The sequence below is a fragment of the Grampus griseus genome, assembly GCF_964374135.1.
Source record: "Grampus griseus genome assembly, chromosome: 12".
NCBI classification, from domain to species: Eukaryota; Metazoa; Chordata; class Mammalia; order Artiodactyla; family Delphinidae; genus Grampus; species Grampus griseus.
The window spans coordinates 68,441,353-68,457,602 of NC_139006.1; the positions used below are offsets into that span (position 1 = coordinate 68,441,353).

General features: G+C 35.9%; 1 protein-coding gene across 1 annotated transcript in view; it reads left to right on the plus strand.

The window, feature by feature from the left end:
* The window catches only part of DCC (DCC netrin 1 receptor), a gene marked incomplete at both ends in the record, with an annotated part of 1,164,115 nt that overhangs the window by 969,574 nt on the left and 178,291 nt on the right, over positions 1–16,250 (plus strand). The window contains one exon of the mRNA XM_082668331.1: positions 1,063–1,257. Within this exon, the coding sequence (XP_082524457.1) occupies positions 1,063–1,257 (195 nt within the window). The remainder of the gene's footprint in view (positions 1–1,062; positions 1,258–16,250) is intronic.

Genomic DNA, 16,250 nt, shown 5'->3' on the forward strand with positions numbered 1-16,250 from the left:
CATTTCTTTAGGGATAGGATCATAGGGAAGAATGGTGATGTAAAAATCAGAAGGCCAATTTATTAATTTTCAACACAGTCTCTTTAAAAAAAATTATATCAGGGTAGCGAGTGCATTTTCTTTCTGGGAGCTGCTGCCAGTTGGTGCTACTCATAATTGGAGTGTTTTGGTGCATAATTTTATTAAATCTCCTCACCACGAAATGAGACCATTACTATCCTTATCCTCATTCTGCACATGAGGAAACTGAGGCTTAGGGAGGATAAATAAGGTTTTAAAGTTTCACATCTAGTGAGAATCCAGTAAAAATTTGAATGCTTCTCTTGATTACTTCCAGAGCTCAAGCTTTGTGTCAATCAGTATTTGGAATGCCAGTTTAATTAATAGGTAAACTCAGAGAAGATAAATAATTTGATGAGAACACACAACCAGTAAATGACAGAGCCTGGTATTAAAGCCAATTTTCACACTCCAAAGTCTGTGCGGCTTTAATCCGGGCCACTCTCTCCTTTCCTTTAATAATAAATACACTTTTCGCACATGCAATAAACCATGGGTCAAGTACCATCCTATTCAGGCTGAGCAAATCATGGCCCTAAATTTTTTATCCTGACAATTTCTTAAGAAAGGACTGCTACATTCATTTTCTTCTCTAGTTAAATCAGAGTAAATAATCCTTGGGCAAGACAGTTTTTGATATTGCATTTCCCTTTCTATTATTCTTATATCTGTGTTGATTTCACCCCTTATTAATGATACCTAAGAAGAAATATATGAGAAAAAAAGAATCCCAAGGAAAAAAGTCTGTTAGGAGAAAAGATGTATGATGCTACAGCGCCTCTGGAGGGAATTCAGTATCCTCTTGCGTTTAAGAAATCCTGAGAAAGTCAAATCAAACATAGAAATCATATCATAAACTAATAGAAGGAGGAACTCGGGCAATAAGTGGTGCGTCATTTGAGGGTCTGTGGAACATGATATTAAGTCTTGTTTAAATGGGACCTTTTACCATGCTCTGTGTTCTATTATGAAACATGGTGTTGTCCTCCTTTTGAATTCTAGAGTCTCAAGTCCCTGACCAGCCAAGCTCTCTTCATGTGAGGCCCCAGACCAACTGCATCATCATGAGTTGGACTCCTCCCTTGAACCCAAATATTGTGGTGCGAGGTTACATCATCGGTTATGGCGTTGGGAGCCCTTATGCCGAGACAGTACGTGTGGACAGTAAACAGCGATATTATTCCATTGAGAGGTTAGGTGAGTAGCTGTGATTTTTCTTCTCTTAAAGAAAACAAATGATTTATTTGAAATTATTTTCTTTCTTGGAAAATTGTTCTTTGGAAGTTTATTTCAATTTGTAACATATATTAATTCATAACTCTCTCACCCACCCTCCTATATACACACATACATTTTCCCTGTCTGGATTTTGAATTGGGGAATTTTATCTAGACAGATGCACCATAGTGTGTGTCCTGGTATGTACCCTGCCTGCGTGTCATAAGGACAGAAAAAGTGCATTGGAACATTTTTCTTTTTCCTCTGTCAATGGAAACTTCTAATCTTAATAATTCTTACAGAAAGAAAGTCAGCAAATTTGTTCTTTCCCTAGAAAGATATTCTGTCAATTTTTCTTTAACCGTGAATTATCTAGTCACATTACCTTCCCCCCCCCCTTAGTATTTATAGATAAAGCTTGATGGATATCTCATTATGACTGTAGAACAAGATTTTAAAAAAGGAATTTTCAACCAAGACAGTAACTTGGAGCAATCAAACTCCTCTCTACATATATTCCTGATCCCTCCCCATCCAACTTCTCTTACAGTATTTAACCTCCTTTTACTGAATACAATACTTCTATTGTGATGTTTCTGAATTCATTGAAACTTTGTTTATTCAGAGAGGGTTAATATGTGCAAAATTTTCATATTCATTTTACACTGGATTTTCCATAGTGCAATAAGAGATTATATCATTAGCAGAGGGAAATAAAATGAATATATGTCATATATAGCGTGCCAATAAGTTAAACAATTGTCATAATGCAAAAAGCAAGTTGATTCTACCTGTTGATTTAACACGATATTATTTGAAGTGAAGTACAGTGACCTTCTCAGTGAAAAGGCAACCTGATTGAATTGCTGCTTATTTGCAGTATCTCTCAGAAACTGAGCATTTGTGATGAGAAGCCTGATTTGAATTTGAATAGCTAAAATGCAGTAGCAAGAAAAGGTTTTGTCACTGCAAGAGGAAAATTGCACTGACCCATTCTCTCTATAATTTCTTCAAACACTAATAAGAGAAGCACCTTCTGCAAATCTCCACAATTTTAGTTAGCTTGGCATTTGGAAATAATATTCTCTCAGTCAGTCCCTGAGTTTGAATGCAGAGGCAATCACAAAATTCATATTTTATGGCTATCAAACTTATGTCAGGGGACTTTCATTTATCCATTATTCAGTATATTACACCATCTCTGACAGTTCATCTTGATACCACACACCAAAGAGAGAGATTCCCGTGGCAGTACGCAGGCTCTCCGGCAATGAAGTTGTGATGCAAACTCAGAATGAAGTCATGAAGGAAAACTGCATTGTTTCACCATGTGCTTTTGATAATGATGCTCTTTATTACAAAGACACTCTACCATGAGTTTCCAAGTCTAGTAAAGTTGAGGCATTTGGGAGATTAATACCGTGGCAAATCTTTCCAAATGCTTAAAAAATAAATTTCCCATCGTAAGGTATGTTTTAAAGAGCTGGGAACGCTGATAAAGGTAAAATGAGCTAGGACCCTGTCTCAGTGATAGATAATCATGAGTATGCACTTTATCTGGAAAGACACCCACCCACTCTCCCACTAAATGCACACATGTGTATGTACATAAGTATTTAAATTCTACTGAAACTCTTTTAACATAGTACCATGTCTTAACATAAAATATAAAATAGTGTTTTATTGGGCTTCCCTGGTGGTGCAGTGGTTGAGAGTCCACCTGCTGATGCAGGGTACACGGGTTCGTGCCCCAGTCCAGGAAGATCCCACATGCCATGGAGCGGCTGGGCCCATGAGCCATGGCCGCTGTGCCTGCGCGTCCGGAGCCTGTGCTCTGCAATGGGAGAGGCCACAACAGTGAGAGGCCTGCGTACTGCAAAAAAAAAAAAAAAAAATAGTGTTTTATTATTGTTCCAGTATCCTCATGGTTATGCAAATAAACCGGTATTTTTTCAACATGAATTTCCACTGATTGGCCAAATGTATGTTAAACACATCTTAAGTTCTAATTTTTATAAAGATAAAGGATTCAATCAAGTTCACATTTGAACTCTACAAAGAAAACATCAATATTTCATTTGTTCTACTGAACATTAAAATAGGTGTATCAGTTTTTATAGTAGATTTTTGAAAAGGTATTTCAAGTACAATTTTAAAGCTATTAATCTAGACTTCTATATATAATAGACAAAAGGGAATGATATAATTTAAGAACAGTATGACAGTTATAGAATTAAAAATGAATTAAGGAAAGTTGTAATACTTTTAAGCATAGGGTCAGCCATAACTTCAAGTATCACGATTGTATTTTAGACTATAAAAAGCTACGTGGTTTGTAACTGACCAGTAAACCTCCTCTTTTCTTTGGTGAGAGTTGAGAAGTTCCAAATAGCATTTTGTTTGTCAGCATAGTAACTCACTATTTAGACACCAGGTACTGTGACCTGCATCAGGACTAGAAATACACCACCATTTTGAACAGTATCAAATATTGCCTGATTTAAAACAAAACAAAACAAAGCTTACCTAGTGCAGCATAGAGTTTCATTAACCAATGTTTGTACTATTAGATGTTTATAATTAATCTTTTGAAATCTTCCTCCTTTTTATTCAAAAGTCCTAATGCCAAGTTTGGTGTATACACATGGTATAGATGCACAATATCTGAATTCTAGCAATGTTTAGCAAAATTAATTTGAAATCAGGTCCCTTTTTTAAAAAAACTTAATATTTACTGTCTGCCAGTCTATTGATCAATCTATCCATCAATCACTTTATCTTTTTATCTTTGTGGAGATATTTTTATAGATAATGAACTGTGCATATATAAAGTGTACAAGTTGTTGAGTTTTGAAAAGAGCTTTATTGAGTTAATTCTCAAACAATATACTGTGTATTTTTGAATTTCTTGTTTAATTTCTCTCAGCAATATTTTATAGTTTTCAATGTAAAGGTCTTGAGTTTTTGAATATTTTTGTTAGAGTAAGTCCTAAAACATATATATATGAATTATTCTTTAAATTTATTTCCCAGCTGTTTGCTGCAAACAAACTGATTTTTTAATGTTAACCTTGGTATCCTAAGACCTGTTAAATTCAACTATTTGTTCTACTAGTATTTTATAGATGCTCTGAGATTTTCCATTTAAATGAGCATATTATATGAAAATGGGAACAGTTTTATACTTATTTTCTGATCTTCCTGCGTTTTATTTCTTTCTCTTTCTTTCTTGCAAAGATGAAGATCTTCAGTAAAATGTTGAATAGAAATAGTGAAAGCAGGCATCTTTACTTTGTTCCTAATCTTAGGGGAAACATAAAATAGGACTCTATGGTCAGGCCACTCAAGATGGCTGTTCTCTTGCTCTCTGTCCATCCCCAGCCCCACCAGTGCCTGTTTCACCTAAACCCTAAACCCAAGACTGACCTTCCTATGCACTTGCCCCAGGCCCCAGCTGGTGATTGTTCTTATCAAAGGGGCCGTGAGAGGCGTGCCCCTCTACTGGTTTCCCTGGTAGCTAATGAGCTCACCTGAGGTCAATTCCCCTATAACTGGTAATCTCCACTTCACTCCCGGAAGCGAAGACTGCCGCTATGTCCTGCCTGCCATCTGCCCGAACATGGGTGGCTGTCACTCCAGGACCTTGCTTCAGAAGTGTAAGCTCCCTTGTTCATTGGTGTCTCTGTTGCTGACTCTGGGCTCTTTCTTCGGTCTTGGCGCTATGCAGATGCAGGGCTTGTAGGCCCGCGGGGTACAGCCCAGCAAGGACGTTAGTTAGTTGTAGGTTCTTCATAGGTGTCTGTTATCACATTGAGGTAGTTTTCTACTATTCCTAGTTTTATGGGAATGTTATCATGCTTATTTGTTGAATTTTTGTAAAATAATTTTCTGTCTCATGAAATGGTCATATATTTTCCCTCGTTTCATTTTTTTTAATATCATTAATTATATTGATTGATTTTTGAAGGGTAAATACCCATTCTTATATTGCAGGATTTAATTAGTTATTAAGGATTTTTTGCATATATTCATAAGTACATTTGTCGATAAATTTCTATTCATTTAGCGACTTTTTCTAGTTCTTTTTTAAAACTAAGCTTATACCAGCCTCATAAAATTATTTGAACAATTTGCTTTCTCTATAACTGAAAAAGTTTGTGTAAAATTGATATTTTTTATTTCTTGAGTATTTGATAGAATTCACTAACAAAACCATGTGTATCTGAGATTTCCATTCAGGAAGGCTTTTGAAATGAATTAAATTTCTTTAACATATACAGGTATTTTCATATTTTTAATTTTTTCTTGTATTAATTTTGGCAAGTTAATTTTTTCATGAAATCTGTCTATTTTATTTTGTCACATTTGTTGGCATAGTTCGTTCATGATATTCTCTTACTGTTTGTGGTTATCTGTGGTGATAACTGCTTTTACATTTCTGATATTAATGATTTATGTTCTCTTTCTTTTTTGTAATCAGTCTAGGTAGGGGTTTATCAATTTTGTTGATCTGGTCAAAGAAAGAGCTTTTAACACTAATGATTGTTTCTACTATCTATCTTTTTTTCTTTCATATTTGCTCTTGACTATTTTCTTTCTTATACTGAAGTCATAATTTGCACTTCTATTTGTAATTTCTTAAGGTAGAACCCTCATAATGTAGGCATTTTAAGCTATCGCTGCACCACTTTCCTTGCATTCCACAAATTTTTTTACTTTTTATTTTTTTTGCGGTACGCGGGCCTCTCAGTGTTTTGGCCTCTCCCGTTGCGGAGCACAGGATCCGGACGCGTAGGCTCAGTGGCCATGGCTCACGGGCCCAGCCGCTCTGCGGCATGTGGGATCCTCCCGGACCGGGGCACGAACCCGCGTCACCTGCATCGGCAGGCAGACTCTCAACCACTGCACCACCAGGGAAGCCCTCCACAAATTTTTATATGTTGGATATTCATTATCATTTAGTTTAAAATATTTTCTAATTTTTCCTTGATTTCTTTTTGCCCTATGACTTATTGTGTTGCTTAATTTTACAATTTTGGGTTTGCCTAGTTATCTTATTATTATTGATTTTTAATATTTTTATCATGATAGAAAATATACTCTGATATCACTATTTTTTACATTTAAAATTTTTTAACCATTTTTTATTGAAGTATAGGCAATTTAAAATGTGTTAGTTTCAGGTGTAGAGCAAAGTGATTCAGTTATCCATATATATATAGAGAGAGAGAGAGATTCTTTTTCAGATTCTTTTCCATTATAGGTTATTACTAGATATTGAATATCCCTGTGCTATACAGTAGGCCCTTGTTGTTTATTTACTTTATATATAGTAATGTGTATATGTTAATCCCAAACTCCTAATTTATCTCCCCTCACCCTGCTATTTCCTTTGGTAACCGTAAATTTGTTTTCTATGTCTGTGAGTCTATTTCTGCTTTGTAAATAAGTTCATTTATATCATTTTTTAGATTTCACATATAAGTGTTATGATATTTGTCTTTGTCTAACTTACTTCAGTTATATGTTAATCGCTAGTTCCATCCATGTTGCTGCAAATGGCATTATTTCATTCTTGTTTATGGCTGAGTAATATTCCATTGTGTATATATACCACCTCTTCTTTATCCATTCATCTGTCAATGGGCACTTAGGTTGCTTCCATGTCTTGGCTATTGTAAAAAGAGCTTCTATGAACACTGCGGTGCATGTGTCTTTCCAAATTAGAGTTTTTGTCTTTTCTGGATATATGCCCAGAAGTGGGATTGCAGGATCACATGGTAATTCTATTTTTAGTTTTTTTAAGGAACCACCATACTGTTCTCCATAGTGGCTGCACCGATTTACTATTTTTAAATGTTTGAGATTTGTTTTAGGGACCAACATACTGTTAATTTTGTTGAATGTGCTATGTGAACTTGAAAATCATGAATATTCTGCAGTTAGTAGATATAGAGCTCTGTAAATGTCAGTTAGATCAAGTCTTTGATAGTGTTTTTCAGATCATCCATGCCTTTACTAAAATTTTTGATCAGTAGTTTGTGAATTGCTAAGATTGAGTATCAGAATCACCTTTTATAAACATAGAATCATCTATGTCTCCCTTTAATTCTGTCAAATTTTTTGCTTCATTTATTTTGAGAGTCTATTATTAAGCCAGTATAGATTTATAATTGTTATGTCTTCTTGGTAAATCACCTCGTTTAGCATTATAAATGTCTCTCTTTATTTCTGATAACATTCTTTGTCTTCAAGATGACTTTATCTGTTATTAATATAGCAACTCTAGCCTTCCTTTACTTACAGTTCACATGGTATATCTTTTTCAATCCATTACTTTCAATTTGTGTCTTGTATTTAACGTTTGTCTTTCTCTTGTAGGTAGTATATAGTTCGGTGTTGGTACTTTATGAACTGAAAATTTCTGCTTTTTAACTGGAGTTTTTAGACCATTAAAATTTAATGTAATTATATGAATGGTTGAATTTAGGTTGATCATTTTATTTGTCTTTTCTGTTTGTTCTCTCTCTCTTTTTTTTGTTTTTGTTTTATTTGCCTGTTTTCTCTTTCATGACTTGTCCAAGTTCTTACTTAATTTTACAGTCTGCTTACTTTTATATCACCCTCAGATATTACGTTGTTTGGGTTTTTAGGTTTTTCCCTCTCTCTTTTTTTTTTGGTATTTTGTTTAGAGTTTATAGCTGTTAGCAGTGGGATGGTTGAGCTAAAGGGTGCTCATACCATCATAGCAGAACTGGAAACTCATAGTCCCTTTTTAAATATTTTTGGACAGGTGCTATGGTGAACACTCTTGATAAAAATAAACTCGGTTTCTAGGAAGTGTATTTATCATCTGAATTATATTTGGCACTACTTCACTTATTTGTGTTAATAAATATAGTCTAAGAATGCTAAAAAGTAAATAAAGGTGGAATTGAATATAATTCTGAATATAGGTTCAGATGCATACTTTTGTCTCTGCCATAATGTTTAATCTTGGAAAAGTCATTTGAACTCCAGCCTTGTAGTATTTCAGTGGAAATGCAGAATAAGAGTACCTTTTATTCCCTATTATGTGGTATAAAGAGTTAACAGACATTGAAAAGAGTTAACACAGGTAGAGAAGTTGGTCTTCATAAGAGATAGAAATACTAAATTTTGCATCATGATCATTGCAAAAATATTAAAGTTTTGCCTTAATTAAAAGATTTAGTTTTGTTTAGGTAAATGCATTGTCTAAATATTATCAAAAATACTTTTTTATAACACTAACTGGAAATATTTTGCTTGGGACTGTTTAGTAATTTTTTTTAATTAAGAAAATGGGTTCCATTTGTGATTAAATTTGTTTATAATCCAGTGATATCAAATCTATCAAAGGTTTAAGTTTGATCTCTAGCAATGAATTATTGGTTATATATGGCACAGTAACCTTTTTATTCTCATACCGTGGGACCCTCTAAACCTCAGTTTTCTCATCTGTATAGTAGTAAAGTATGCTACCTTACAAGCTTTTTATGAGATTCAATTGAGGTAATAAAAGTATAGCCATTTGCAAGTTTTTAAAAGTTAAAAACTTTTATGCACACATAAATAAGGCATTGTTCTTATTATAGTTTTGTACATCAGTAGTTTAGCAAATATAAATAATGTAGTTCCACAGGCTTTGAACTGTGTGTTTTTGTAACCTTGAAAGTTATAGTGTTCTATACCTAAAAGTAGACTATTATATCATACACAATTTTTTAAATAGTTGAAGATTCCAGGATTTTAAATTCAGATAACTCATCAGATGCATGAAATTTTATAAGACATACTCATTTACTAAAATTAATATGAAACAAAAATGTAAACGACACAGTGACATTCAATTCAGTGTGAAAGACAAAAATGTAAACTCCTGGTTTCAGCTATAATAGAATGCTGATTAGAAGATCCTGAGTGGGAGAGTTTGATTCATTCAGCATGAGCACTGGTTGCCCAGAGAGGGGTAAGGACAGAAGAGAAAAGGTCATTTTATGAGATCATTACTCTGAATGTATCAGGAAGAATGGATTTGATTTTTTTATGATTTTTTTTTTTTTTGAGGTTAGCATCTTCTAAACCTACAGGCATTCTTCAGCAGTGTTTAAGGCCAGCCTCAGGGTGATTCATTAATAATATGTACCATTCTATTTGTAACTCTTTTCTCACTTTTTACTCCCTGAAATCCAAAGCAGATACATTGTCTTATACCCAGTGCGTTTTCTAAGACTATTTGGAATCTATTACAATAGATGAATAGTATTATGGAACAAGAGAAGGAAATATCTTCTCAATGGAGTAAAAATTATATATATATATATATATAATTACATATTATATATATTGTATATAATGTCATCTAGTGTTTACAGACAACTACTATGCATTTCTTCCAAGGACTTTACAAGTACCAGTCTATTCCTTCATCTTCTCCATTATTTTAGTGTCAAGTATCATCCCAATTTTTTAAATGAGGAAAAACAGCAAAAGAACTAAAGTAAACAGGAAAAGTTTAAGATAATTTTTTAATGAAGTTGAGTTACGTTAACACACTCAGATAAATATTGTGATAAACAGCAAAAATCGATTGCTTTAGCTTGGAGAAAGGAGACTGGCATCAGTTTTGAGCCTGATCAAGACTTGCACTAGGAGACATTACTTCAGGGAAGTTCCAGTTCCTGTAGGGAAAAACAAGGTATTCTGGCAAAGTTAAATCTCTTCAATTCAACAGCAGAATAATATGATCTAGTGAGATAGGACACAGTCCTAAAATTTCTGATCAAACACAAGTTATAGATTCAGGTATGACTCCCAGAGTTTAATCATGGAGGTCTGAGAGTTGTTACCTTGTGAGCCAGATTCAGGGCTGACTTGGGGAGAAAAGATAGAGAAACAGATGTCTGGATATATTGTATGATTAAGCATTTATACTTGTGGATTAGTATTTCTTCCTTTAGTTAAGTCATTTTCTGCCCCATGCAATTTGAAGCTCTTTTATCAGGCACACGGTTCCTTAGGATGGTTATATACTTTTGATAAATTAACCACTTTATCCTTTATGAGCTATACCTCTTTATCAGTGGTAATATTCTTTTCTCTGAAATATACTTTGTGTCTATTAATATAACAACTCCAGCCTATTTTTTGTTTGTGTGTTAGCAAGGTATATATTTTTCCATTACTATTTTACTGTCAAACTATTTGTGTCTTCAAAGTGGGTTTCTTGTTGGCAGCAACATATTGGGTTGGCCAAAAGGTTTGTTTGGGGTTTTCCATAACATCTCACAGAAAAGTCCAAATGAACTTTTTGGCCATCCCAATAGCTGGGTCTTGTTTTGCTGGTTTGCTTATCCAGTATGACAATCTCTGACATTTAATTGAGGTGTTTGGGCCATTTACATTTAACCATATTGATATGGTTGGGTTTATATCTACTGTTTTGCTATTTGTGTTTTATTTATTGCATTTGTTGTCTTTTGTCTTCTTTTTCTTGCCATTTTTGGGAATTAAGTATTTTTAATCATTTATCATATATCCTTTATGGACTCATTAGCTTTAGCTATTTCGCTTTTTTAGTGATTGCTTTAGAATTTATAGTACGGATCTTTAACTTATCTCTACTGACCTTATACCACTTCACAGTACATTGCTATTACTTTTTCTTTAAACAGTGAGGTATCCCTTAGTGGTTAAAAAAATAAGAAAAAGATGTTTTGTTTTGTTTTGTTTTTTTGCGGTACGCCGGCCTCTCACTGCTTTGGCCTCTCCCGTTGCGGAGCACAGGCTCCGGATGCGCAGGCTCAGTGGCCATGGCTCACGGGCCTATCCACTCCACGGCATGTGGGATCTTCCCGGACCGGGACACGAACCCATGTCCTCTGCATCGGCAGGCAGATTCTCAACCACTGTGCCACCAGGGAAGCCCAAAAAAGATGTATTTTATATCTTAATTTTGTTAATCCGGATTTTCAACTGGTAGTTTTCTTCCTGAAGCACTTCCATAATATTTCTCGTAATGGAATTATGCTGGTGATTATATTTTTTATTTTTGTACATCTAAGAAAGTTTTCAGTTTGCCTTTGCTTTTTAAATACATTTGCACTGGAAATGGAATTCTAGGTAAACAATGTTTTTCTTTCAGCATTTTTAATGATGTTACTTCACTATTCCCTGCATTGCCTTGTTTCCAGTAAGACTACTGCAGTCATCCGTACCTTTGTACCTCTGTACATGATTTGTCTTTTTTATGGCTGCTTTGAAGATTTTTTTCTTGGCCACCAGTTTTACACAGTTTTACTATTATGTCTTTGTGTAGTTTTATTTATCTTCTGCTTGGAGTCTGTTGAGATTCTTGCATCAGTGGGTTTATCGGGTTCATTGAATTTGAAAAATATTTTGGCCACTATTTCTTCAAATAGTTTATTTTTTTCTCCCAGTCTCAATTGGTGATTCCAATTACACATATGTTGTGGTGTTTTAGGTTGTATCACATCTCATTGATTCTTTGTTCATTTTTTTTTCATTCTTTTTACCCTGTATGTTTCATTTTGGATAGTTTCTATAACTATATCCTTAAAGCCACTATGTTGTTTTCCTGAAATGGCTGATCTGATCTTAATCTTATCCCATCCACTATATTTTTATTACTCATGGCAGTGTTCATCTCTAGAGGATGGTTTGAGTCTTTTAAATATTCCATATTTTAGTTAATGCGCTCAGTCTTTACCTTCTTCAACATAGAGAGTATAGGTATAATAACTCTTTAATCATGTTTTCATCTACTACTTCAGTCTGTTTCTAGTCACTAATTTTCCTCAGTATGGAATGTATTTTCCCAGTTTCTGCATGTTTGGTAATTTTTGTGTGCTTTTTGCACATTGCATTTATCTTGTGGGAAGCTGGAGATTTTTATATTTTTAAAAATGTTCTTGGGCTTCCCTGGTGGCGCAGTGGTTGAGAGTCCGCCTGCCAATGCAGGGGATGCGGGTTTGTGCCCCAGTCCGGGAAGATCCCACATGCCGCGGAGCGGCTGGGCCATTGAGCCTGCGCGTCCGGAGCCTCTGCTCCGCAACAGGAGAGGCCACGACAGTGAGAGGCCCGCATACCGCAAAAAAAAAAAAAAAAAAAAGAAAAAGAAATATAAGGCATGTTCTCTGACATATTCTAGGCTCCCAGAATCTTATTTGATAAATATAAAAATATTTCTTGAAAAGAATAAAGGAGGTCAAAAAAATAAAGGAGGTCAATTACTTAAGAACAGTAATTGCATTGGTAGATTGGAAGGTTACTTAGACATGAGGTTGCTAAAAGAATTTTGGTAGAAATTTTTGTTTGAGAATTTTGATATAAGGATAGATAGGATTCATTGTCCTGGGAGGAGACAAGATACAGTAAGTACAAGACTCAAAGTCAAGGGAGAGCAAGGGAGGTGTGAGGTCTAGTGAATAGGGCAATTCAACCATGAATGCGAGTTCTTCTAAGGCAGTAGCAGGCGTAATGAATAGAGATAACTTGAGTGTAAATTTGAAGTGGAATAAAATTGAAACTCTTAACATTCTTGGATTCACCTATTCCCAAATATTTCTAAGGGTTTATGCTGTATATTTAACGGTCATTTTGTTGAGGTACTAAATGAATCTCAGATGCTGAGAACTTGTGTGCAAATCATTTATCTCATCAACACGCCTTCACCACCACCAGGCCTTTCTTTTCATTGTCACATGTCCATTATTATGAGAAAATAATATTCTGTATTCAAAAAAGTCCCGGGAGAACTGAGATACAGGGTTAAAAAAGTAGCTGAAACTACATTGTGGTGGTCTTTGAATCCCAGACTTGGCCTTTTTATTATGCAATTTAGTCATGGGAGACAGTCACTATTTCATATCTGTGTAACATAATTATTGGTAAGTGTTCTCTTCCTCCCTGTCACATCTTTTCTAAAAACTGAGCCGTGAAAAGGAAAAGCGATTAACCGTTATTATTTAATTAGTTCTAGCCAGCACTGGGCAGTTGTGCCTTACACCTTGCTTGTTCTCTTTAAACACTTTGTTCAATATCTAGAATTTCTCAAGGTGAAGCTCCTGATATTCTGATAGACAGTCAGAGCCTAACTTCTGATACCCTTAGTTACTTTGAAGAGTCCTGACTCAATACATATTTGAGTGACTCCTGACCCATCCTGACATCTAGACTTTGTATCCTGTCTTCCTCCCTGTATCCAAGTGACTGGTGATGATATAAATCTTGCTCTTTCCTTGGACTGTGCCTGGGCATTTAATTGTTCTGAGAGTGGTGGTAGGGGAGAGAGATGTGTGTGGGACAGGTAAGATTCAGATAAAATTTATTAGTCAAGAATTTTAAAAAATTCACCTTTAAAATGTGGCAAATCATTTCATTAGATGGTACATCTCAGCACATTTCTGTTTTTCAGGTGTTCTCCATGTGTGGGTGGGGGCAGGGTGGGTGTATGTTTTAATGATCACTATTCCATTGCACAAATGTGGAGAATAAGACCTATGCTAGTCATGAGGCAAGTACAGATAAATTAAAGACAGTAGTCGAATACAGTTTCTTATGTCTAGCACTGTCTACCCTGAAGCATATCAGTTAATCAAGTAATCAGGTAGAATATCCAATATGTAAATTACTTACATATTTTATTTAATTAACACAGTCATTTGGGAGGGACCATTGGTTATACACAGCCCAAATCTTAGAAAAACGTTTTTTTCCATGAATTAATTTTTTTACAATTTAATTTTATTTATTTTTTATACAGCAGGTTCTTATTAGTTATCCATTTTATACATATCAGTGTATACATGTCAGTCCCAATCTCCCAATTCAGCACCCCCCCCCCCACCCCCCGCCGCTTTTCCCCCTTGGTGTCCATGCATTTGTTCTCTACATCTGTGTCTCAATTAGAAAAACGTTTTAACCATACTTGGAAATATCATGTTATCTCAGTTTCTACTCACTCAATAGGAATGGCTTTTCTCTAAACTAAGCATTTTACTGTCTCATTAGAATAGAAAAAAATGTCCATGTAGTTCAGAAATAACAGATTGTGTTGTAAATCATTAAAAGAAAATACAGCGAGTTGGGTTGCGTTTCTGTACTGCTCCACTGTATGTTAATTTATATAAATACAAAGCATAGCAGACCTACAGTAAGGTAGACTTTCACCCCCTTACACGTCATCTGTGAGCCGTTTCTCTCATTAGTACAAATTAAATATCTGTGCTGGTAGCCTATAGTATTTCTGAGAAGCCATAGTGTTATGAGCCAAGGGATCATTTTTTTCTACAAGCACCTAAGTGTCTGTCAACGTAGCCTTCTTAACAATTAGCAGAGAAGTGACATTTGAGAAATTACTGATTTCTTCCATATGCCACTTTCTAAGGTGTAGTAGTTAGAATGGGGACACCCAAAAGATGTGTTCACCTCCTAATCTCCAGAACCTGTGAATGTGACTAATTTGGGGAAAGGGGTTTTGCGGATATAATTAAGAATCTCTAGATATTTTCGCAGATTGTTAGATGGGCTCTAAATCCAAGGAGTTGTCCTTATAAAAGACACACAGAGGAAAAACAGAGAGGGGTCGAAGGTCATGGAAGACAGAGGCAGAGATTAGAGTGATGCAGCCAGGAGGAATGCTGGCAGCCACCAGGAGCTACAGAAGGCAAGGAAAGATTCTCCCTTAGAGCCTCGGGGGAGTGTGGCCCAGCTGACACCGTGTTTTCAGACGTCTAGCCTTCAGAATTGTGCGAGAATAGATTTCTTAAACTTCAGACACCAAATTTGTACACAGGCATACCTCGTTTCATTGTGCTTCGTTTTTTGTGCTTCGTAGACATTGCACTTTTTACAAGTTGAAGTTTTGCGGCAACCCTGCATCGAGCAGGACTATTGTTGCCATTTTTCCAACAGGATTTATTCACTTTGTGTCTCTGTGTCAGGTTTTGGTAATGCTCACAACATTTCAAAATTTTTCATGATTTTTTTTGTTGTTGTTGTTTTTGCGGTACACGGACCTCTCACTGTTGTGGCCTCTCCCGTTGTGGAGCACAGGCTCTGGACGCGCCGGCTCAGCGGCCACGGCTCACGGGCCCAGTCGCTCCGCGGCATGTGGGATCTTCCCGGACCGGGGCACGAACCCGTGTCCCCTGCATCAGCAGGCGGACTCTCAACCACTATGCCACCAGGGAAACCCTTTCATGATTATTATATATGTTATGGTGATCAGTGATCTTTGATGTTACTAGTGTCATTGTTTTGGGGGGCCACAAACAGTGCTCGTATAAGACAGCAAACTTAATGAATGAATATTTTGTGTGTTCTGACTGCTCTGCTGACTGGCTGTTCCCTGTTTCCCTCTCCTTGGACCTCCCTGTTCCCCACAACACAACAGCGTTGAAATTAGGCCAGTTAATAACCCTCCAGTGGCCTCTAAGTGTTCAAGTGAAAGAAAGAGTCACACGTCTCTTATTTTAAATCAAAAGCTAGAAATGATGAAGCTTAGTGAGGAAGGCAACGTCAAAAGTCCAGATAGGCTAAAAGCTAGGCCTCTTGAGCTGAACAGTCAGCCAAGTTGTGAGTGCAAAGGAAGAGTTCCTGAAGAAAATTTAAATTGCCTCTCCAGTGATCAAATGATAGGTAAAGAAGCAAAATAACCTTATTGCCGATAGGGAGAAAGTTGTAGTGGCCTAGATAGAAGATGAACCAGCCACAACATTCCCTTAAGCCAAAGCCTGATTCAGAGATCTTCAGTTCTATGAAGACTGAGAGAGGTGAGGAAGCTACAGAAGAAAAGTTAGAGGCTAGCAGAGATTGGTCCATGAGGTTTAAGGAAAGAAGCCATCTCTGTAACATCAAAGTGCAAGGGGAAGCAGCAAGTGCTGATGTAGAAGCTGCAGCAAGTTATCCAGAAGATCTAGCTAAGATCA